Source organism: Phaenicophaeus curvirostris, chromosome 8 (assembly GCF_032191515.1).
Source record: "Phaenicophaeus curvirostris isolate KB17595 chromosome 8, BPBGC_Pcur_1.0, whole genome shotgun sequence".
Classification (NCBI taxonomy): Eukaryota; Metazoa; Chordata; class Aves; order Cuculiformes; family Cuculidae; genus Phaenicophaeus; species Phaenicophaeus curvirostris.
The window spans coordinates 18,559,191-18,583,409 of NC_091399.1; the positions used below are offsets into that span (position 1 = coordinate 18,559,191).

A 24,219-nucleotide genomic window follows, 5' to 3' on the forward strand; every position below is an offset into this window, starting at 1 on the left:
TTCGTGTATGAAATATGAAGCGGTGGAGGGAGTCAGGTGCGCTGGTCTGCGCCGCGGCGAGGAGAAGTGATATCCACCTGCAGGAAACGTTGCAGGGGGGAAGCAGATGCATCTCAGCGATAGGAGATGGGAAGTGGATGTTAGGTCATTAATTACTTAGCCTTGCATAAACAAAACTTAGTATTTTGTGGAGTTTTTAATTTAAAGGGAAGGAACAATCATCTTGTGTGCTGCTTAGCCTCGTGCCAAGTGGGGTCGATTGGAAGACATCTGGGATGGTACCTGCCCTACGCATTGATTACTCCTCCGTGAACTGCCCCTGTGGCAAGCGTTGGGCTGGTTTTGAAGGTTTGATAGGAACGGTTGGACTCGATGATCCGGTGGGTCTCTTCCGACCTGGTTATTCTGTGATTCTGTGGGAAGGGAGGTAAGGGGAGAGAGACTGCAAAACCAAGGCTCCCTGCCTGCCTGCATCCCTTCTGCATCCTCCCTAGAGAAACCAGGGTGCAAGTTGTTTTACTTCTCTGCATGTTAAAGAACTGATTTGATGGATGCTGGTTGGGGACTTAGCCTAGAATCTTCTCGGAAATGGCATTTCTTAACCTGCTGTCCTTATGATTTAGAGGAGAGGACTCAGTTGCAAACCTGAGCACGGTGAATAAAGGCGCAGGGTTTGTCCTGGGGTTTTAGTGGCTGTATGGGGCTCGGGGCTTATTTTTTTAACTTCCTACTCTTTCCTCCCTCCCCCTCCATGTCTTGGCAAATGTTTTAGAAAATGAGAAGCTGGTAAGTTTGTGCTCTATCCAAAACTAATGTAAAATGGAAGTTTCTAAAAACATAATGCCACAGGAGGTTTCAATTCATCTTTTTCTCCCTATCAGCTGTGCTAAAAAATAACCAAAATGTTACTCATTGTAGTGCCTCTAGTCAAGCCCTAGACAGCTTTCAGAGGGAGAGTGAGCACGAAATGTTAATTTTTATCATCAGAGAGGGGCTCTCCCCCCAGCTGCTTGGCAATGATGCGTTTGGCTTTTTGGTGTTGCTTTTTATTTAAATTGGTTGATAGTTTTTATTAAACAACAGATACACTGAGGAATTTCTGCAGCTTCATGCAGCAGAGCTGGGTAGGTTTTTGGAAAGCTGAATGGTGGGGAGCAGACTGCCCACGCAGGAGGCTGTTGCCAAAGGATTGTCTTCGTCTGCTAGGGGAAAATGAAATGCTGCTTGTGTACATCTCCCATGAAATGTTGTTATAAAGTTAAAGATTGTTTTCCCAATATAATCCTAAAGCTGAAATACAGTTCCATTCCAACACAACCAATCTGCATTTCGTGCATAAATTACTTGAATATCTCAGTGTGGTGAAATATATGCTGTTAAACATGTCAAGTTGGATGATTAAATGACTGGATTGTTAGGGAGAAAATAGTAATTTTCTGAAAAAGCTAAATGAGTGATTTGGCACAATGAATTGCAAACAGTACCAAAAAAACTTCTTCTGAGGAACGTGTGCCAGCTGAGGATCACGTTTTTATGCAGTAGGTATTAAACACAGGGGGCATTAGTGACAATATTCCAGATTTTCTCAGGTTAATTGACAGGCTCCTTTCTTCCACTGAAATGGCTTTACCTGCTGGGAGCTGAGTGGGTGGCTCTGCGCAGTCGGAGATCTTGCGTCACCAATATTAGCAATCACTGCTGCAAGCTGATTTCTTAGTGACAGCAAGAGCGTGTGAGTGCTTCCTTGGGTAAACTGCTGCTCTGAACAGGCTCGAGTTTGCACATGAGTAACTGGACTGCGGATCAGGGAGAAAGTTTATACAAATTACTTTCTTGCGTGTTATATGAGCACAAGAAACGCTGGAGCCAAGCGAGATCAGTTTTCACTGGGTGGCATTGGATCAGTATAGACAAAGGGTTTGTCTGGGCAGTATCTTCGATACCGATGATGTGTTTAAGGAAGAGTCCAGTTTGACTCAAAGCCCAGGCTAAAGTTTTTTGAGCTAGCAATTTAAAAGGATGTTCTTACCCGTAGACTAAGCAAACTTGTGTATCAGTGATTTTACGTCAATAAACACATAAGCCTTGTGTGCCTTTTTGGAAGTATTTTGAGAAAGACCATTTTACCCTCTGCAGAGCATGCTGGAATTGCAGCTAAGTGAAGGCAGCTGGGTAGCTGTTTGCTTTGATCACAAAGTGCGTTCGTCTGAGCAGTGGTAATGTGAAATCACAAGTGAAGTCAGAAGTCAAAACTGAAGACCCTTCTTAGTATGGTGCAAACTTAAACTAAGCTGTGACTTTGATGTTACTGGGCTTCGTGTTGCGTGCTCATTGAACCTTGTCTTTTACTGTACGATAGTTCTGTACTGAACTGCGGTCAAGCCCCTGGCCGCACCAATAAAAATATCTTTGAGTAGAAGTTAACCTGTAACTGGTTTTATGCATTGATTTAAGCTGTAACTTGAGACACGGTTAATCTTCTGTGCTTTCCCTTGCTGAAACGGGTGGTCTGAGGACGTCGACGACGTAAGGCAAGCTGCACTGGGAAAGAGATGAAATGGTATTTCTGTATAGTCCAGTGATCACAGGATGATGGTGAAAAAGAACTAGGATGAGAGTAGTGTCCTGGTGAACACCTCTGTCCTCATGCAAACGCCAGTGTCTTGCCTGTAGTTTCATTGTGTCCAAAGTGCTGTTGTGCTAAATCCCTGCTTCAGAAAATCGTTGACACAGCGGCTGTCATATTATCTGAGTTGAGTCATTCCGGTTGGTAGTACCGAGTCCTCTGATAAGGTAGTTAAGTGCTTTCAAAAGGCTGTCTCAAAACATGGTTCAGGTGAGTGCTCAGCTTGGTCATTAGGTTCCCACAGGAGTTAAAACATGTCCTAGAAACCCACAGCAAGCGAATCCCAGGGGGACTTCAGCTGCTGCGCTGCCTTTCTCCGTTTGCTGTCCTCTCCTGCCCTTCTGTGCTTCCAAACCAAAAGCAGATGTAGATGTGCTAGCGGAAAGTTGTACAAGTGAGGCTTGCAGAGCTTGACCAGAAACCTACCTCACATTCTCGTTTTTCTCTGACGATTATGGCTTGTGCCTGTAGGCTGAACCACATCGTTGTCTGTCGAATGTATTCATACTTATTTCTGAAGTTCTGTTTCTGAAGTTGTTTAGCCTGGAGAAGAGGAGGCTGAGGGGAGACCTCATTGCGCTCTATAACTACCTGAAAGGAGGTTGTGGAGAGAAGGGTGCTGGGCTCTTCTCCCAAGGGACAGGGGACAGGACAAGAGGGAATGGCCTCAAGCTCCGCCAGGGGAGGTTTAGGCTGGACATTAGGAAAAAATTCTTCACAGAAAGGGTCATTGGTCCCTGGCAGAGGCTGCCCAGGGAGGGGGTTGAGTCCCCTTCCCTGGAGGGGTTTAAGGCACGGGTGGACGAGGTGCTAAGGGACATGGTTTAGTGTTTGATAGGAACTGTTGGACTCGATGATCCGGTGGGTCTCTTCCAACCTGGTTATTCTATGATGCTATGATAGAGCCCACTTTACTAGACTGGCTAACTTAGAGCATCCTTTCAAAGCAGCACTGCCACAGTTGTAGTAAACGGCTCGAAAGGAGAATGTGGACCTGTTACTGAGAGGAGTGGATGATCCTGTTACAGCAGACCCAGGTGAGGTTGAGATCCTCAGTGCTGCATTTGACCTCTGTGCTTGGTGAAAGGGACAAAGGAGGACAGTGGATGAGGGTCAAGTCAGGGATTGCTCACAGGAACTCAACCCACGCAAGCCCATGGGACCGGGCAGGCTGCACCAAAGGGTGACCCACAACCCCTGCAATGAGGAAACAGAAGATGATCCAAGGGCTGGAGCATCAGCCTGAGATAGGATTGTTCAGCCTAGAGAAGAGAAGGCTCCTGGGAGACCTTAGAGCCGCTTCCATACCTGAAAGGGGCTCCAGGAAAGCTGGGGAGAGGCTCTTGATCAGGGAGTACAGGGACAGGATGAGGAGGAACAGTTTTAAGCTGAAAGAGGGGAGATTGAGGTGAGATGTTGGGGAGAAATGTTTTCCTGTGAGGCCCTGGCCCAGGTTACCCCATCCCTGGAGGGGTTCAAGGCCAGGTTGGATGTGGCTTGGAGCCCCTGATCCCGTGGGAGGTGTCCGTGCCCGTGGCAGGGGGTGGAACTGGGTGGGCTTTTAGGTCCCTTCTGACCCAAACCTCTCTTTGATTCTGAGTTCTATAACTTCCACAATGGGAGTACTTGCATCTCTGCTCCTCTTGTCTCCTCTAGGAGACCACTGCTGTGCGTGGAAATAGTAGCAGGGTTCTAATTTAGATACATTTTGCCATTTAAAATTTGTGCTCTGAGCAGCAGGACTTCCTACAGAGCAGGCGAGTCAGCGTCGTTATTTTCAATGCAGAATTTGCATTGCAGTGTCTGATCTGTTCCTGCAGCTGAGGTCATTTGTTGTAGCTTCTTGAACGTGGCAACGTCAGACGCTGCTGTTACTTCTCATCGTAAAGCGTAACTTGCTGCCACATCAGGAAATTATTTCTCTGGGCTATGAGGATCTTTAGGTGACTCCATCCCTGTTCAGGGGAGCAGTGGTGCCCTTTTGCATATAGACACAAAAGGAAGATACTTTCTACATCTCCAGCTATCAGGAATGTACTTTGGCTGACGAACGGAGCCCAGCTTAAACGCAAGATCCCGTAGCGGGAGAGTTGGGCTTTATTGGTCTGCCAGACCAGATTATCATTGTATTTAACCAGAGAAGGAGTTTTCATTGTCACTTGATTGCCAAGGGTCTGTCAGCGTTTTCATTATAAACCCCCTATTTTCAGGGATTTGAGTAGACTTGAGATTTAAGTGTTCTGGTCTAAAACTTGGCAAGCGTGAGCCGAGTTCACCAGCGGATATTTTCTTTATGAGATTTTAAAATAGTCAGCTGTTTCTTAAATTGTAGAGAAGGCAAGGGGTTTTTTTTTCCTCTTGGTTAAACAGATAGGACTATTTTTTCCATCTCACTTATTCCAAGTAGATTTATAAAAATAAAGCCCTATTCTGTTGTTTAAAAAGGAGGGAGAGGGGAGAAAAGGGGAAAATCTGCCTGCTGCCCTGTTCTGTATGCCAGAGAATCGTGCCTCAAAACCTTCCCCGTGCTCTGTGTTTGGTGAAGTCCCACCCACCTTCTCTGTCCTTTTTCTCCTCCCCTTAACTTATTTCCCTTTGGTGTATTCACACTCTCACTACATTAAGTTGCAGAATTTCTTACTCCATTCCTCCCTGTTGCCTTCATCTCAGGGGCTTCCAGTGCTCGCTTCTGATGAACATGCCTATTTTACCTCTCCCTAAAAGGCAACTCTGACCTATTCTTGAGTGATATGAACTACCTGCGGTAAATATGAACTCTAAGAATCGTCTTTATGTTGTACGTTACTTTTTACTTAACTCTCTGTATAGTTATATACTTTACTACTTTGCTGAAGAACGTAACGTGCGTGACTCTCAGTTGCGTATTGCAATTTTTAAAGCTTTTCTGAGACTTTGCTGTGACTCTAGAGTGAAATACTTTCACATTCTTTTTTTTTTTTTTAACCAAATCTTTAATGTAGACCGAAAAAAGCGAAGTGTGATTGGCGCAGAGCACCACTGTGGGTTTTCATGGCTGGGCTCTTTTAGTCATTTCCTGAAAGCCTGGTGCAGAAATGTGACAGCGCAGGAAACAGCAACGAGCTTAGCAAGGCTTCGTGTGCCGTTCAGAAGTCAGCTTGCTAGAGGTGAGGGCATGTCCTTCTTGCTGAGATGTAGAAATACCTGGTTCTGGGATTGATGCTCAGGCTCTTCAAGAAGAAGCTCCACCGTCTGGCAGTCACAGCGGTGAATAAAATGACTGGGACAATAAAATAGTGATCGAGGAAGTACAGCTCTATGATTCGTAAGCATCAATGAATGTAAGCAGAGAGCTAAAATTCAAGGGCTGGAAAATGAGTGCTTTCAAAAAGCACTACAGCCTCTCTCCCAGGTCCTTCAGAAGATCGTTGTCAGAACAAGATGCTGGCACCGCTGCCTTGAGGGACTACCATTGGTACCACCAAATGAAAGGCAAGAAGGTGAATCAACACACAAGTTCTGACCTGGAGAAACCTCTTGGAGCGTACAAGTGGCAGGCACGTCCTCGGCTTCCCTGGAGGATAAGCAGAAGGGAGCGCTTGTGCAGCCTGAAAGGGGAATGCGATGATACAGGTCTTGCCAAGAGTTCTGCAAGCGTGGATGCTACCAGTGCTGATGATCTCCTTGAAGACGCAACGGAGACCTTTTTCCAGGCAAGGACTAGACCGTTTCGGGTTCCCTTCAACCGCTCTCTGTCCGAACCCGTGCCAAGCGATGGAAACAGGAGTGCAAAGCCATCCCTGCAAGCTGTGCATTCAGTGGACTCTGAACATCAGGGCTATTTCATCCGTAGCATTTTCTCCTCTCTCTCGAATGGCTTTTCAAAGATAATGAGTCGAAAAGAGGAGCCTAGCAGTGAGTCAGTAACGGAAGGGAAGACAGACGATGATCCCGTAGATCTGAGTACAGGTAACAAACTCATTTTTGTTTTGTTCTGCTTCTGTTTGTGTAACAGATGAGTGTAGCGAGACATTCTTCGGGACATACAATGGTTGTTCTAATTAGTTTTTAACTTACTTTTATTAACGCAAAGTAGGCAACTCTCTGAAATTCTGTCTTAATTTAAAAGAAGTGATGGGAAAAGAGCCTTTTCTGGTAAAGAAGTGGTGTGACACGTTTTGGCGTGTTAAAAAACTTGGAGGTTCCCTTAAAACAAGGATCATCAGGTTGAAGCAGTAGGATTTTGCTCTCAAATGCACCCTGTGTGTGATGGATGTAGTCCTGCAAGCACAGCAGCCTCTGTGGCATTGTAGTGCCCTGATTGAGATATCAAGCCTGATGCTGTAAATGAAGTGTGAGGGGGAGAGAGAAAAATCAAGCTCTCTTTTTAAATGGCGTTCAAGGCAGTGGAACTGATCTGGTTCCTCAGACCAGCTTCACAGTTGTGTAATCACACCGCTATGTTGATGTCTGCTCTCAGGGAGATGCCAAGGACAGCAGTGCTGCAGGGGTTTAGCCAGCAGGGATTGAGGTCAGCAAGATGCCAGTCTGAGATTTCATTTAAATCTGCCCTGCTGAGAACAACGCTCGTAAAGTGGGAGGAGGGGAAGGGGAAAAGGGGAGAAATTTGCCTGCTGTTCTTTTAGTCTTTGCTGTGACTTCTAGAGGGCTGCCCAGCCTGAGCTAAATCATTGGTGCTGCTTTGGAAAAAACTCAAAAGTTGATATTTCTAATAAAAACAAGCCTTCCTTTTCCTCAAAACGTCAGCTCTTTCCAGAGTCCTCCAGGTTAAAAGCCTGATAACCTCTGGATTCAGTTGAGATTGCTGGAGGAGTCGTCTGTGTGCAAAAAAGCTCAGCTTAGTAGTAATGGTGGTAGTAAAAGCAGATGCTCTGGCTACAGGGCTGTTCGGTCTCTCCATCACAGTGGAATGTCCTGACAGGCTTGTATTTGCTGCAGGAAGCTGTCATGTTGCTTTAAAACAAAAACAAAGAGTCAAAAAGAAGAAATAGCTGAGAAGGACTGTATCTTTTGCTCAGCCTAGTTACGTACAGACAGTCCCTGACTTGTGTTGTTCCTAGACCTTGCTCAGTTGGAATTTGGCTTGATGATGCTTGTTAAATTGCATGGAATATGTGGAAAAAACCAAAGGGGATAGGACTTTCCTTTTTGCTGTTGAAGGCTTCTTGTTTAAGGGGGCCGTATGTTTTTTCCCTCTCTTCTAAGCATTCATATTAGAAACAAAGATTTGCTGCTTCAGGCTCCCGCTGCTGCTGAGACCTCCTGGGAGGTTGCGTTGCTCTTGCCGACTGCCTGGGACGGCTTTGCTGCCTGATCTCTCCTGCCCACCGATGCACGTCAGCGAGCTGTATTGGGGAAGTATTCTTTGTGATACAAGGATTTTGGGTTAAAATCTTGCAGCGTGTGAAGGGCTGATCATGCTGTAGTTCCTTTTTTTTTTCCTCTTTTCTGGTGCACTTTGATACCAAATGGGTTCTCTCATAATTCCCAAGTGGTGTCAACAGACTGGGTTATTGGGATGCTTTGCTTTTTGCTTTTAATAGCATGAAAAGTAAACTAAAGAAAAAGGACTGTTTGTGAGAAGCCACCGCTCAGTAAATACCGCATATCAGTTGAGGGACAATGACAGAGCTTTTTGGCTCTTTGGGGGTGGATAAGCCTCTGTGTGAAGCTGCCAAAACTGGTTTTGCAGAGAGGCACCATTCAGGAAGCGAGAGAAAAACAACAGGGCTCCAGATGAAAAGTCAAACTCTCAAGGATGTCATAGCTGGGAAGGAGTTTGGGGAAACAGGGTTGATGCGGTCACCCACAAAATCACCTGGAACAGCCTGTGGTCCTGCTTGGGCTGCTGCTGTAGGACCGCAGAGGGCTTGGTGGGATGGACACCTCCATGGACGTTTCTTCTAGTTTTGCCTTCTCAAAGGTTGGGCCTCTGATCATCAGGCAGACGACAGCTGGGGCTGAAGAGAACTTATTCACCTCATGAGACATGCTGCCAGGTAGCACATACAGCCATTGGACAACTGGCTGCTTATCACAGGGTTTATTTTTCCTTAAAGAAGAGCTGACCAGAGCTTGCAGGAGCTGCTGGGTAGAGTCTCCTGCCCCTCACAGTGCTGCAGGCTGAGACCTAATAAAGCAGTGGCAACCCCTGTGGCCTCCTGGAGTTTAGCTCTCAGATCTGAGGGAGGTAACTCAGAGACAAAAGGGGTGAGAGAAATACTCCCATGTTTGTTGTGTGCTTCAGCCATGGTCTAGGTGCTCAGAAGTGGTTGAAGCTCCTTCCAAGCACCTCACAATTTTAGTTCATTGGGGGTCACTGAGTTCTCCAGTGACAGTTTGGGGTCTTGGGAAGACAGAAGATATCTTCCCATGCCTATAGCCCTGTCTACTGTTCAAGAAAAGATCCAAGAACATGGATTCCTTTTTCCTCTCCAAGAATGGCAGAATTGGGGAATCCTCAGGCCACTGAAGTTTGTGTGGTAAAAGCACTCAGGCACTTTACTAGCTCAGAGAAGGTGTGAGACGTGGGGCTTCTCCTAAGTATGCAAACAGTTTAATTGTGAAAAGCTTGATCAAAAGACTCCCAGGAAACATCTGTTTATACAAAAATTGTTGTCACTGTGACCCAAACCCCGAAGAACCTTTTCTGTGCTTTGAGGTTCAACCAGGAGAACGTGGAGGCGTGCTTTCTGTCTCTCTTCCACAAGCTCACTTCGTTAGAAGTATTTCCGTTTTCCTCTGAAATACTTGCAAATTAGCAACTTTTAAGTTAAAAGGTTGTTTTCCTTGCAACACTTACCTGGCTTCTTGTGTTTTCCTTCATCTCTGGAGTTCTCTCTGGAACTGGAGAGGCTGGGTCTTCTGTGTGGGTTTGTGTAGCGCCTGGCAGAGTCTGCTGCTCATCCTTATAAGCCTAGGGGAGAGCAATTCCCTTCTTCAGGAACTGGTTACCTCCCAGAAGAAGATTGGTTGGTTTTTGAGCAACTTGAAGAGGGAAGCAAGGTTTAGAAAGCAAAGGAAAATTAAAAAAACCCAAGTGGATAAATGTTTTCCAGTTGGTCTCACGGTGATGGAACAGCTCAGACACTGCTTCATCGGTTCTCAACTGTAAAAAAATCCTACCGCATCGACTCACTTGCCATCTCCAGTAATGAAAGGATGCCGAACCTTGGCAGATCAGCCCCCTTTGGCTCTGCCCTGAGCTTTGGCAAGTTATGGAGACTCCTGGAGGCAGGTCGCATGCTTTCTGCACCACCCTGCAGTGAGGACAGAGGAGCGGACAGTGGGTCGTAGGAGCAGAGCTCATGCCCAGGGCGCTGCAGGATCTTCCCAGGAGCAGCCTGGGCCAGGTTGGGGTGTGATGGAAGTGCTTTTGGTGCACGTGTGCTGTCTTCAAACCACTGCTGGAGCTGGGTGCTTTGAAACCAGCCTGAAAATCAGCACACGGCAGAGCCTGAAGGTAGAAGGATTTACGGGATTATTATTTACAGCTTGAGAAATCTAAGAACATCTTAATTTCTAGTAAAGCTGTCAGCTTGAGGAAGGAGAGGTGTCATTCTGATGAACTTGTTGGTTGCGAACATGCCATGTTTCTGGTAGAAAGAAGATAAGGAAGGGGCTCTGCAGACAAAGCCTCTGCTCCAAAGGCTCTCGCAGAGCTGCTGCACCTTTCTCGTTACTGACCTCTAACACCGCTGAGAATGGTTTGTGAAGGAGAGCTCAGATAACATTTATTTCACTGTTCCTTCTTATCTGAATCTCGGGGCATTGCAAATTTAATTGTAGATTGATGACAAAATAATTCTTCTGCAGAGTCGTTTACCTCTGCCTTCCCCGGGTGTCTGTGCTCTGGTTGGGGCAGGGAGGGGAGAAACACTAATTGCTTTGATTTAGCATGTTTAGCTTTCACAGGCACTCTATTGTTACGATTTTCATAAGCAGTTTTTCAGAGTTATTTCCTTCTCTTTCCTCACCTGGATATGGATAAGTTTCTTCAATCCTTTAATTTTGATTTCATGCTTTAGCTCGTTTTATAGAGGGGTTTTTGTGCCTCGAGCAAGAGAAATTATTTGATATCCTTGCTCTTCTGGAATTGATTTTGGCTTGTTTTAGTGATTAACTAAAGTTATTCAAAATCTATGCTCTTTTTAGTGTCATTACAGTCTAGATTGTTTCAATTCTATTCTTATATCTTTTCGTATAAATTTAGAGATTTGTATTTTCATGTTTATAACTCAATGTAAAGCTGAGGCAGTTCCACATTCTCTTTCTTTCAGTGATCCTCAAAATACAGTTTTCTTCCTGTCTGAGATGGGAATTCAGTATTTATTACTCATTGGAGCAACTTTTTTCCTGTCATGCTTTTAAAACCACTTTCTCCTTTTAGAAGGAGACTGACTCATGTTCCTCCAACCCCAAATCTCCTTTGCTCTTAAGTAGTTTATTTTTAGTGGGGTTTTTGTTAGGGAACTTTGACACCATTGAGCTCATTCTGTATTTTATCTGTTCAAGTGCTGTTTATACAGTGCTGTTTTGATAGGAATGGTTGGACTCGATGATCCGGTGGGTCTCTTCCAACCTGGTTATTCTGTGATTCTGTGATATGCCTGCTGCTAGGAACCCCTGTGGTCCGTTGCAAGGTGTAGCCTTAACGTTAAAACTCATTCACCTTTAATTGTCAGAACAGATCCAAGATCACTGCTTTATACCTAACCCCTTTGCTGCATTAAAATGCCTGTAGTTCTTTGTAGAGTTGCAGCTTTGGAAATAACGTGTTGCAGTCCAGTTATTGGTTCCTTTGCAGCAGCCAGTGCTGTGTTATGTGGTATATTGGAAATTACAGGGGCACAGGGAGGCACACATAAGCATTTCTGGCATTTGACAGCTTTGAATATCACTTAAACACCCCACCATCATCCAAGTATTTCCTTCTGCTGGTCAACCGTGCCAGGTTCATCCCAAGCATTCTAACATTCCGTGTAGATAACCGATTAATGCTATTCAGGTGAGTGTTCATGAACACAGCACAAAATAATTAGCCATAATCTATGAACCAAGTAAAACTATGCCTATCTGGGTTTAATTGCACTTAACAAACGGTGTCTCTAAGCAGGCAGTTGTCCTCATTTCAGTGTTGACTGTTGATTTTAGTTTTTTTTTAATCTCCAAACCATTTTGTTCAAAAATTAGCACCCAGTGGGATGAATGAGGACATTTATATTTGTAAGAGCTATTTTCTGAGTCATGAAATCATGGCAAGCGAATGGCAGACTCTTGCGTTCCAGGTTGCTCTTCCTTGATTTTGTGGTTGGTATCCACGGGGCTGTTGGGATGTTGTACTTCACGCTGCTTGTGCAGAGGAGGCCGACAGCTGGTGCTTTCAAGGATCTGATCTTTGATGGCCTTGATCATGAGAAATTATTGCGTGGGAATTATCTAAGGAGAGGGTAATCGTGTCCTAGAGACATCTCGTCTCCTGGATTTTCTTTGCCGGGAGATAGGGGTTTGAAGAGATGCAGCTTTCTTAGAGGCAGGAAAAAGTGAAAGTGTTGGGATTAGGAGAAAGGGCTCATGGTGAAATAAAGATTTGGGGGTTTGGTGGGGGAAGTTTTTCCTTTGATAACAGGCCAGACAGGGTCAGAAGGAAGTGGCTGGAGGAGGAAAAAACAGTCTTTGCTTTCCAGAGGAGGAGCGATGTCTGGAGCAGTTGGATTTGGAGTCTTTGGCAAAGCTTTGTGTTTTGACTGTTGAGTGTCCGGAAGGAGAAAGTTCAGTTGCGAGACCCCATGGGGCAGGATCCCCGGGAGGGCACCGGGAGATGCTCACGGTCTGGGGTGTCCGCGGCATGTCAGCACCTACCCCACAGCCCAGGAGGGCAGCTGGTCCTTGCCGTCTCCCTTGAGGGGTTAGTGAGCCCAGGCTTCGGGAAGCAGAGAAAGAAACAGTGTTGGACTCATCTCAATATGCTGTGTTTTTCTTAAAGATAGACTTAACGCGCAGCAGTTGGAGTGTGTGGGAAGGGGAGCTGTGCCCAGTGGTTCAGCTGTCCTGGAAGGCTCAGCCCCTGCTAAGCTTATTCGGCACTGGAAATGGGAACCTTAACTCTTGTAGACGTGTACATTTGGAGCCTGTAGCGAGAGGGTGAGTTCTGCTGTGGTAAAGTTTTTCTTCAGGCAAAGCTCCCTGGTTTGCATTTCCACAAACGCTGCCCCTAATGGAACTTGGCGCGAGATGAGAATTGTCTGCATGCTTACACAACGAGCTCTTCCTAGGCACATTGACCCTTTTTTCCTTAAAATAACAAACCCAAAGGAAAGTATTGGGGTTTTAGGTCTTTGGGTTTTTTTCCAAATAATGAACAGTGTAGGTTTGTAGTTGGGACTCAAAGCAATGGCATTATAGAAGTAAACAAACATGCATACGATTATCTCCATGCCCTTATTTATACCATTGCTGTGCTACAGTTACTGGATCTTTAACTAACATGTATTATTGTTAGCCGTATGCTTTCTATGATGATACTTTCTCTGTGATAATTACTCAAGAGATTCTTTAGACCTCTCTAAAATAAATACTTCATAATCTTGTAAAACATGATTTGTTTAAAGGAAGCTGTTTGTGTAAACAACAGGCTAATGCATGAAACTCTTGACATGTTAGCATTGAAACCAACTGCCCGCTCTGTGGTTTTGTTCTGACTGTGAGGAAGGCTGAAGCTAGACATCTGGTCTTCTGTGGGCGAGAGAGATCTTTATAAGTTACGGGACCGCTTGTTCAAGTGAAGTTAAAGAATATTTTGTGCAGAGAAGGTGAAAAAAAAAGACTGAAATAGCCAGCTTCTCCAAGAAGCTCATGTTTAGAGAGTAGGCGGTCATTGTCTTTATTTCTGATGGGAAATGTGCTGGTCATTTTAATGTGTGCATTTGGTATGGGAGCATCCTTCTCAGAAACCACTGTCTTCAAACTGATGCAGAGAGGAGCCAGATTGTTGGCAGTGTTGCATGGGAATGGACAGTGTGCAAAGAGGCTTTTCCAGCTCAGGTGCAAGGGTTGCAGTCAGCTGTCACCACACATCACTACTGATACGGTCTATAGGTTGGAGACCTTGTGGATCAGAAATGTCAAGGGATCATTGAATGGTTTGGATTGGAAGGGACCTAAAAACCCATCCAGTTCCAACCACCCTGCCATGTGCAGGGAAACCTTCCACTGGATCCGTTTGCTCAGAGCTGTGTCCAACCTGGCCTTGAACACGTCCATGGATGGAGCAGCCACCACTGCTCTGGGCAACCTGGGCCAGGGTCTCCCCACCCTCACAGGAAAGTATTTCTCCCTAAGATCTCATCTCAATCTCCCATCTTTCAGCTCAAAACTGTTCCCCTAGTCCTGTCTCTGCAATCCCTGATGGAAGGCTGAGGAAGGGACTCTTTGACAGCCCCCCATTTAAGTATTTGTTACTTAAAGGGGTTTTATGTGTTCGTTTAATGGTTTCTTGCCTTTGTATGAAGTTTGAATTCCAGTTCTTGAGATTTGTTTAATTTGCAAAGCTCCCTCTGTCTCCTCATCCTCCTTCTCCCATCATCACAGACAAATCCCTCTTTTTAGAAAGTGAAATACGAGAAAGTCAACTGCCAAGCCCAACGGCATGTTATAAGCAGATCTACTTATGTTTTCGGTCTGCTCTTAGTGGCTTTTGCTTTTTTTTATAGGGACAGGAGTATTTTCAGGCATCCCACACTCTTGATTACCCCTGAGTAAATCTTAATCTTCTGAGATGATTGTGGAGTCATGTTGGGATGGGATGGTCAGACTTCCAGCTGCACCTCACCCATCCTCAGCTGAGTCGCTGTAGATTTTCTTTTAGTTATGTCTACAAGTTTAGAATGCATTTTCATAGAAAAAATAAAGTCCTTTTAATCCAGTCGCTTTTAAGACCAATTTTCTTCTGAGAGTCGCTTAATGACACGGGTGCTTTGACAAGCTGTGTTGCTAGATTACTACATACAAAACTGCCAAACTAAGTTCTTGCAGCGAGTCTCCATCTACCTTAGCACTCCTGTTGGCTCTGGCTCTGCTGGCATGTGAGGAGAAGCTTTGTAGGTGGCATGACTCCAGGTAGGGCCTCTGCACGAGCTGCATCTGCGGGGAAGAAAAATGCAGGGATCCGAAGAGCTCCTGGTTACCTATAGTCATTTCCATTCAAGCAGCACTTTGTTTACACTACTGATCAGTCTATTGCTGTCCCCTCTATAAATGACCTGTCTTTATAAAGCTCGTAGAGGAACTGGTTACTAAGCAATGCAGACGTATGTGCTTAATATATGATGCTACGATGCTGGTGTTCTCAGGCTGGGGTTGCTGAGCGTGTGATGCTTCTGGCTGCAGTGTGGTTGGCGGCAGGCTTCCTGTCAGACCTCCTGCAGCTTGATAAAACCAGTATGGTTCAAGCCACCAATGTCTTGAAATGACAATCTTTTCCTTTGTTGAGGTAGGGCTGATACCTAGGCTTTTATAGAAAACAGTCAAGTTTTGAAACGGAACGGGAGAGGAAGAGCTAATCATTCTGAGTCTGCTACGATGGAGCTGAATTGTTTGTCTCGACACTGGTTTTCATGGTTTGTGACTGTGACTTCCACCCCCAGTCTCACATGTCACTGTCACATGAAGGTCTGACTCATATTTGGTGTGTCTTGCTGGTAGAGAAGACCTGGAATCCAGAAGACTTGTAGAAAGCAGAGGACACCTAGGAAAGTGTTGAGTGCTCTGGTAGGGTGGGAGGCGAGGCCCTTGGGACGTGTAGGGTCAGGCATTAGGGGGTTTGTGTGTCTTTCACTGTTAAAACATAATCGAAGTGAGGTCGCTGAGCTGGTCACTGTGGTACTTTGGAGTCTGAAGTCATTGGGGTAGCAGCGTGCGTCGTCAATGCTAAGGCAAGAGCAAGCCAGTGTATGGCAGTCAAAGATGGTGCAACAATTTCTTTGTCTTGGTCCTGCAGAGACAAATCCTGTACGTGTCCGGAATCGGGCTGGTGCCCTCCTGCGTGCTCGAAGAACGCAGGTCAGGGTTGGGCAGTGCTGGGGGGGGAGCTGAGAACTGGGCATCTCTGCTGGGCTGGCCCTTTCGGGTGCCCTTCTGCCATACCACGCTGCTTGGGACTTTATTCCCCTCCGTGTACAGATCCGTGACTGCTGGAGCCTCTTCGCTGTGCTGACGAGGGAGTTGGTTTCTGGCATCTCCGCAGCAGCAGGGAGCTCGGCACAGGGTGCCACGAAACCTGCCTGCGGAGCTCGTTACGATGACAAGTCCTTAGCCCCCGCTTGGCTATAGCCCAGGAGCTGCAGGAGGGGAAGACTTCTTTCCAGGAAATACATTTTGCCGTCTTTATTGTGGAGTTTCTTCTGAGCTTTCTGTGAACGCTGCGTGTCTGTAAACAGAAGTGAAAGCCCTGAAATGTAATTGCAAAATGCCATTTGGTGCGCCTGGGGGAATCGCTTGCATAGAGCAGGAGTTTTGAGTTACTCTGACAAAAGACATGAATGGCTCAAATGTACTAATTGAGAAATTTGTGTTTGCGCAGCAGCTAGAGCTGTTTATTGTGTGCATATGTAGCATCTTGGGGTTGGTGGATGCTGGCTCTCCAGCAGCCTCGCGGCGCTGCGCAGCGGGTGTGCCCAGACTCCTGACACCTCCCTACTGTTACTGTGGAAACTGTAATTTCTAACTCCAGGCTTCTATATCCCTGAAAACAGCAAAAGGGGACAAACGAGATAAGATGGAAATGCAGCGAGAACCCAGCTGGTGCACTGCCTGTGTTTGATTTACATGGTTGGGCTTGGTGGGGAAGCAAACGTTCTGATGGATGTGGATTTATTTCTTTTCACGGTGAAACTCCAGGTAGGTGTGCTGCTTGTGAACACAGATGTATGGACCTCAAGAGACCTACCCTAAGGAATGGAAACTATAGAATTGCAGTAGGAGGAAAACCAGCCTTACCGAGTCATACATTTCTGAATTGTCAAGGACACGGAGGGAGAAAAGTGACAGCGTAGAGCCCCGTCGGGCTCCCTCCCTGTCCCCCACGGGCCCGGGCTGAATTGAAAACACATACAGCAGTCTGCCTTCTGAATAACTTATGTGTGGCTATATCATTTCAAAGAGGAATTTTTTCAGGGTGATGATAGGTTTTGTCTACATCTGTAATATCTCATTTGTCTTTGGGTACCCAACAGCCTCCGCTTTGTTTATTCAGAGATGAGCAAACATGAAACCGAATGTACTTTTCAATGATGTGTGTAAATCAACCTGAGAAATGGAGATCATTATAAAATATATACACGCGTATGTATTTAGCGAGGTGTGCTAGATTGATTGCTGCAAAACATAGAGCCTCTTACGTGCGGAGAATTCACTGAGAGACTGTTGTAGCCCAGGGACGGTGAAGTGTGGTCACTGATGGGTAAAATAAAATTCGAGCCGCTTTGCATTTTAATGGATTTTAATCACATGGGAGTCTGGGAAAGAAAAAATAGAGATTTTTTTTTATCATCGTGTCTGATTTCTTTAGGGCTAGCAAAACCGGTCCCAGGTACCGAGATAACATTTTCATGTCTTATACTGGTGTTAAAAGGGGCTTTTAAAAAGAGACGGGATGTTCAGGATCATCATTAGTCACTGAGAGCTGAATAAACAGCGCTCATCTGGATGTGGCAAGGAAAGCGGAGTCGAAAGTTTTTGGCAAACTAAGTAGTGAGGAGGAAATGAACAAGATGCCATGCATGGTTTTTATCGCCAGAGATTTACAAAAATAGGTTTGACATCCGTCAGGGGCTGGGGGTAGGGTACCATCCAGCTGTAACAGCGCGGCGGCAGCACCATCTGTCTTTAACAAGCTAAAACCCTTGAAAACAGGGCCTTGTTCCTTAATCTCTCACTTTTTGGTGCTGCCTCTCATCTGTTCGTCATTTCTGCTGGCTGTGACAAGATCTTCATACATATTTTAAACGCTCCTGCGCTGTGCTGCTGGCGTGGGCTCTGCCTGGTTCCTCTGCCGCCTGTGCTGTGCAGCCCCACTCCTGCTTGGTCTGAATTCCCTGTGCCATAACATCAGATGGAATTTATCCCTCAGCCCCCAGGCGTCGTTGTTGTTTGACACCGCCACTGCAAAGACAGCCGAGATGGGTACTTGGTGGTAATAGTGTCACTTCAATGAAAGAGGGGGGACCAAAGGACGTTTAAAACACCGAGATTCAGAAACGGCGTGGCCAGCAGGTCCAGGGAGGTTCTTCTCCCTCTGGACTCGGCACTGGTGAGACCGCTCCTCGAATCCTGTGTTCAGCTCTGGCCCCTCACCACAAGAAGGATGTTGAGGCTCTGGAGCGAGTCCAGAGAAGAGCAAAGAAGCTGGGGAAGGGGCTGGAGAACAGGCCTTATGAGGAGCGGCTGAGAGAGCTGGGGGTGTTTAGCCTGGAGAAGAGGAGGCTGAGGGGAGACCTCATTGCTCTCTCCAACTACTTGAGAGGAGGTTGTGGAGAGGAGGGAGCTGGGCTCTTCTCCCAAGGGACAGGGGACAGGACAAGAGGGAATGGCCTCAAGCTCCACCAGGGGAGGTTCAGGCTGGACATTAGGAAAAAAATTTTCCCAGAAAGGGTCATTGGGCACTGGTAGAGGCTGCCCAGGGAGGGGGTTGAGTCCCCTTCCCTGGAGGGGTTTAAGGGACGGGTGGATGAGGTGCTGAAGGACGTGGTTTAGTGTTTGATAGGAATGGTTGGACTCGATGATCCGGTGGGTCTCTTCCAACCTGGTTATTCTATGATTCTATATTTTATAACAGGCAGAAAATAGAGTAGCTGAAGTTTTTTGCCCCGTATTTTCTTTTGTTATATCCCTAAGTGGATGTTTGTGTCTGTTTACGCTCTGATTTCGTGTGTGTTTTGAAATCTCATTGTACTCGGTGGTGGAAAATTGGCTGCTTAAGTAAAGGCATGTTAAGGACAGCTATCTACAGTAGCTGGAAGGAAATGCTTCTCAAATGTATTGTCCAAGTTGGTTCTAGTTAATAGTCTCTTGGGTACGTGAACTTTCCTTGCCTTCTCCACCCATCTTTTGGCAGCAAACAGAATTCTCAGTGTTTTCATTTGAAAATAAATTAATTAATAGAACCTTTGCTACCCTGTAACTTGTTTCCCCATAGGAGTGAAATGAATTTCAGCAGTAAGTCGTAAAACCACTTGTGTGGGTTGACGAGTCCTGTTGCGGGGGGGAACTCCTCAAAACAGTAATGTAAAGCAAATATCTTCAAACTGTGTGAAAATTATTATATTTATATACAGCTTCCCCACTCCTTTTCCTTCTGGTCTGGTTGGCTTTGCTCTTACAAATTGCAGTTGTGCAGCAGGACTGCTAATGAGAGGTTGCAACCTGGTGGTTTCTGGTTAACATTGCTAATGTAGGAGAGATTTTCTCTCCACTGGGGTTCATTTGTTTGCCTTCTAGGATTCTGGAGACAAGCACTTGTGGCTTCACCCTTCTGGTGGAGGGGCTTGGGGGCTGTGGGAGCTTCATGTCAGTTTGCAAAACATGGCAGGGCATGGATTTGGGATCGAGTGCATGTTTGTGCTGAGGGGCTTTGTGGCATCACCACTAAGCATCAGGTAAATCAGATAAAAAAGCAACATAAGTGAATAATAAAAGGTTTGGCCCTTACAGGCGGTATATTTTGCACACTTTGGGGAACAAAGTAAGGAGGAATAAGTAAGTAGGCGTGGGCTCCAGGCTGGAGGCTGTTTGGGGTGAGTCTGTGGGGTTGCCTTTATTCTTCTTAGCCAAGCTTATGGGGGAGAGAAGGAAATACATTAAGTAGAGGGAAAACCCAGCTGAAGAATACCTGAAACGCTGCACCCTGGCTACAGATCCTTTTATTTTCCTAAAGCTAGCCTGTCATCAAAGGAGCCATTAGTCCTGCTTGCTTAGGTTAGCCACAAGCGTAGTAAACCTGTCCCACCTGTTGTGGTGGTATCTCGGGAGCCTTGGTCTCGGTGTGGCTTCAATGTCCCAATGGAGCAGCCCTGCAAAAATGAATTCCCCTGGCACAGTGTCTGCTCGGCTCTTGCGGTTCCTCTGCCCTGGCACTGTTATTTCTTCCTACGTTGCCTCTTTATTTCACTGTCATCTTCTCTCAGCATCACGCGGAGTAGGCAGGAAGAAAGAAATCATCTGCCGTATTCTGGAATTTCAGAACAAAATTGCGCTTTGATTTGCAAATGTTCAGGTTGTGGCAATGAGGAGACCAAAAGTGCTCTAAGTCAGGAGGCTCCGGAGCCTTCGTCTGCACCGGCAGCTCCATGTCCTGCCTTGACCAGGGTGGTGAGGACTTCCTTATGCTTAGCCAAAGTGGATTTCTGTCCTGAAGCCAGCTTTCCCTCCCTAAAACCAGGTACAATAACTGGGTTAGATTACAAAGGGAAAGTAACCTCATGTAACCTCTAACTATAGAGTAAAGGAGAAAGATGATAAAAGAAGAATTGCAGGTCATTACCTCGCTTTGCCGCATTAAATGCAGCATTCAGAGTATTTGCAATAAGACATCTCTTTGCATAAACCTGAACGTGGCTCAGAAACCCCACTGAATTTATGCAAGATCCACTCTCCTTCCCCTAAAGTTTTGTGAATGAACCATCTTTAGAGGCTGAAAAAAGTCCAGTTCCTAGTGTATTAGCATCATGTTCCTGAAATGCATGGAGACTTTGCAGATATTAGGGAGAAAAAAAAGGATGAAGAGTGTTCTGGTGCATTTATGGGGGTTTTGTTTGTAAGTAGGTCACATCACTGAGTTGGGTGTAATAGCTGGCTCCAGGTTCTTCTGAAAACGTTTTGAAGATGCCAGAAGGAAGCAATGCAAGTCTTTTTAAATAGCGTGGGGAGTACTGGAGGGCTTCACTTCCATTATAAGTGCATCCCGTGGTCCCTTATGAAGGCATTTGTTTAAGTGGCTGAAATAAGAAAGCCGAGTTCAGCCTGTGCGCCCGAGTGACCTGGATAATATGCAAAAACATCGCATGTGGTTGTAGTAGCTTTGAGTGTCCTGTGAACTCTCCCTTTGACAAGGGAAATGAAACTCATCTGAGACATCAGCGCTGGCCAGAACTCCTGTTGTCTCTTTTCCCGCAAGCCTACCGAAGCAAAAAACCCAACCTCAATCGCTCGTGTGTTCTCGGGCTTCAGGAAATATTCAGGTTGCAAGTAGCTGAAGGAGTTTGGCAGCCCCAGGCTGTCCAGGGATGGCAGGGTGGCCGAGGACTTAGAACCCCTGGGGTGGGAGAGACCCACAGAGAGCTTTGTGATTTATTTTTTACATTATTATTGTTACTTCTGTAATTCCTCAGTTTGCCTTTCTTCTTCTCTCTCACCACAAAAACCAGCACACCCAGGGAAGGTTGTTTTTTTTGAAACCACAAGAGCTGTGTCGAGGTAGGCGTGAGGGAAGGGGAGTTCAGCAGTCCTGCCGTTGCTCTGAGAAATTAAGGGTAAGGGCTGAGATTGTTCAGATTGGTGAGAGCGAACACGTTGGGTTTCTTGCAGGAAAAACAAAGACAAAGGCTTATAAAAGCAACAGCCTGCGTGGCGTGATTCAAACAGTGCCTGAAAGGCAGCGTGTTTGTTTTTCAGTTGTTCAGCTTGACCTTGTTGTGGTCGCTGCCTCATCGCCGCGTCCGTTCGTGTGACTCGCTCTTGTCTCACAGGAACGCCTCCCTACCTTTGCTCTTCCCATCCCTCCCTGGCAGAAGGAGGCGAAAGGGGTCTAGTGTCTGAAAAGGGTCTGGGACAGATCATAGAATCATAGAATAGAATAGAATCATAGAATAACCAGGTTGGAAGAGACCCACCGGATCATCGAGTCCAACCATTCCTATCAAACACTAAACCATGTCCCTCAGCACCTCGTCCACCCGTGCCTTAAACCCCTCCAGGGAAGGTGACTCAACCCCCTCCCTGGGCAGCCTCGGACAGGGACCAATGACCCTTTCTGGGAAGAATTTTTTCCTAATGTCCAGCCTAAACCTCCTCTGGTGGAGCTTGAGGCCATTCCCTCTCGTCCTGTCCCTTGTCACTTGGGAGAAGAGATGAATGTCAGCCAGTCAATGCTTCATAAGTGAAGGTAGAGGGTAAAGCTCCTCAGGGTGCTTCTGCCAAGCTCCATGCCCTGCTTGTGGTTCACTTATGTTTAGCTTTGACCATGAGTACACCGGTACGTTTTTGTGCAGAGTTTGCTTTCAAATTGTTGGTTGTTTTGGTTTTTTTTTCACAGCTGCCCTGGGCCAAGGTGCTTTTTAAGTTCTGGATGCTTTTCCTTCTAGTCTTCTTCCTGCGCTGCTGCAAGGAGTAAAGAATTAAGAGCCAACAGCCCCATCTGGATTTTTGGGGCTGAAGAGGCTGTGAGATGGAGATTGGGCTTGGGGGGTGCAAGCATTACAGAGAAAAGAACAGGGGGAAGAGGACAGAGCTGGGTGAGGAAAGGAGCGTGCAAAAATTAAGAGGAAAAATTGTGGACTTTTTCCTCCTACGAATAATTAACTTTTCTGCTGTTCTCCATTCTCCGCTTCCTAAACCTCTCACGAAAGCTTCTCCTTGCTGTGGGTAAAAGTGTCGCTTGAGAATCTTCTCAGAACTTGGCAGCTATGTAATAGGGGCATGTAATCTTTTATAATCCTCTCTACAGGTTTGTAATAACCATTTGTGTTTTGAGATTCCAAAGCATTTTGTAGCCCAAGTGGGAATGTAATTGTGAGAGAAAAATGTACTTAATATTCAGGAGCAAAGATGAATGGTCCTGGGCAGGGAAAGAGAATGGAATAAGGAGGAGGGAAAGCCTGCATAGTATTGTAGGAAGTTTCACGCGGTGACTTTGAACAACTGCGGGTTATTTGAAATCCTAGATAGCTTGGGAACCAAACTGTTTATTACACAGCTCGCAGCTTCTCCTCTGGTGATGTCACGAGATGTTCAGGGCTGCACGATGAAGTCCTTGTTTGCGGGCACGCACAGGAGGCTGGGCTGAGCACCAGCGCACCTGTGTGATTCGTCAGGTCCCCACCTTGGCTGGGTTGTGTTTTCTCGTTCCACTAGTTGAGCTGCAAAGCACACAGATGATTGCATGCGTTGAGGTTGCTGGCACCGATCCACTCAAGAAGGTGCTGATGTCTCCTGACAGACCCATCTTTCATGCTGTCTCACGAACCTGACTGGGTGCAGACCATGAGAACAGGGACGGAGGGAGACGCAGCCGGGGAAGGGAGGATCAATTACCCTTTGTAAGTTTAGCAAGCGGCTGTGTGGCACGTAAGAAGCTTAGAGGAGCTCAGCGATGTTCAAGCTAATTGGCAGATTTAAAGCGCTATTAAGAGCTCCTACACCTTTTGCTCAGAGAAGCTGCATAGTGACAGCGAGCGGATGCAACTTTCTGCTTTCTAATCAGAATCACCCTACCAGGCCAATTTTAGTTTTCTGCCTAATTTTCACTTCTGCTGCTAGCTTCTTAGCTCTCATTTTTAGGGCTTTGCAGGAAAGCTCAAGACTGTTGGCACACTCAGCATCTGCTCGCTAAACTACTCGTAAGATTTTAAGACTTGCGGTTTCTTTTTTTGGAACAACTCCATGATTTTCCCTTTTGAAAAGAAAACCTCGGTGAAACGGCTTGCACGGTTGCGGCCTCACTGAATTTGTGCTCTCGTGCCTCCGTGGAGCATTTCGGTACCGGAGAACACTGAGCCCTTTTAGAGAATATCGGGAGCTGAGGGTGGTGAATGTGTTAGCACAGGTCTCGACAAAGGTTTGGGGTTTCAATTGCATGTGTTAGGGGGAAATGAGAGGGGAAATCTTGGCTGGTTGATGCTGTAGTCTCAGCCTTGATGTGAAAGCTCCTGAGTTTTTGATAGGCAAAGTGGTGGCGTTGCAAGAACAGGGCAGATGCACTGACTCGGGACCGAGCTAAGTAGGCAGAGCTTCCTGGGAGCCCAGCTGGAGGAGTCTTGCTCATCGCCGTCCGTCGCTTTTACAAACAAGTCAGATCTCTCCCAGTGAAGGAATGAAAGAGTGGGAATGATGTCACCAACAGAGGGAAGAGGCAGCGAGAGCTCATCCTTGTGGGAGATGCCAGGTCTGTGGAACAGTAGCGTTCTGTATTTTGTCTCCCACTGGCTGCAGAGGAGACAGCTCTTGGGCTGGCTGTTGGGCATTCGCTCCTCTGATGTCTTAACCTGTCCCACACAAAAATGTCTCCTTACCCTTTTTATGCAGATTGTCTGTTGGAAAGTCAGGAATCTGACTGGTAGCTCTGGCCTCGTGGACAAAACGTCGATGCCACTCTTTCAAGTTTAAAGTTTCACCCTGCTTTCTCTCTGTTGAGGTATCATAGAATCATAGAATAACCAGGTTGGAAGAGACCCACCGGATCGAGTCCAACCATTCCCATCAAACACTAAACCATGTCCCTTAGCACCTCGTCCACCCGTGCCTTAAACCCCTCCAGGGAAGGTGACTCAACCCCCTCCCTAGGCAGCCTGTTCCAGTTTCCAATGACCCTTTTTGTGAAGAAT

The 24,219-nt window shown here is 46.3% G+C and overlaps 1 protein-coding gene across 7 annotated transcripts in view; it reads left to right on the top strand.

Moving 5' to 3' along the window:
* Window positions 1-24,219, top strand: part of RASAL2 (RAS protein activator like 2) — a 176,257-nt gene that overhangs the window by 55,459 nt on the left and 96,579 nt on the right. For 2 of the 7 annotated variants that reach the window (XM_069862622.1, XM_069862623.1), the window contains exon 1: window positions 5,705-6,574. The exons of 4 other annotated variants lie outside the window; for them this stretch is intronic. In XM_069862622.1, coding sequence (XP_069718723.1) covers window positions 5,941-6,574 — 634 coding nt within the window. In that variant the 5' untranslated portion in view covers window positions 5,705-5,940. Of the gene's footprint in view, window positions 1-5,703; window positions 6,575-24,219 lie in introns of those variants that run through there. One more of the 7 variants, XM_069862624.1, reaches the window with a different exon arrangement.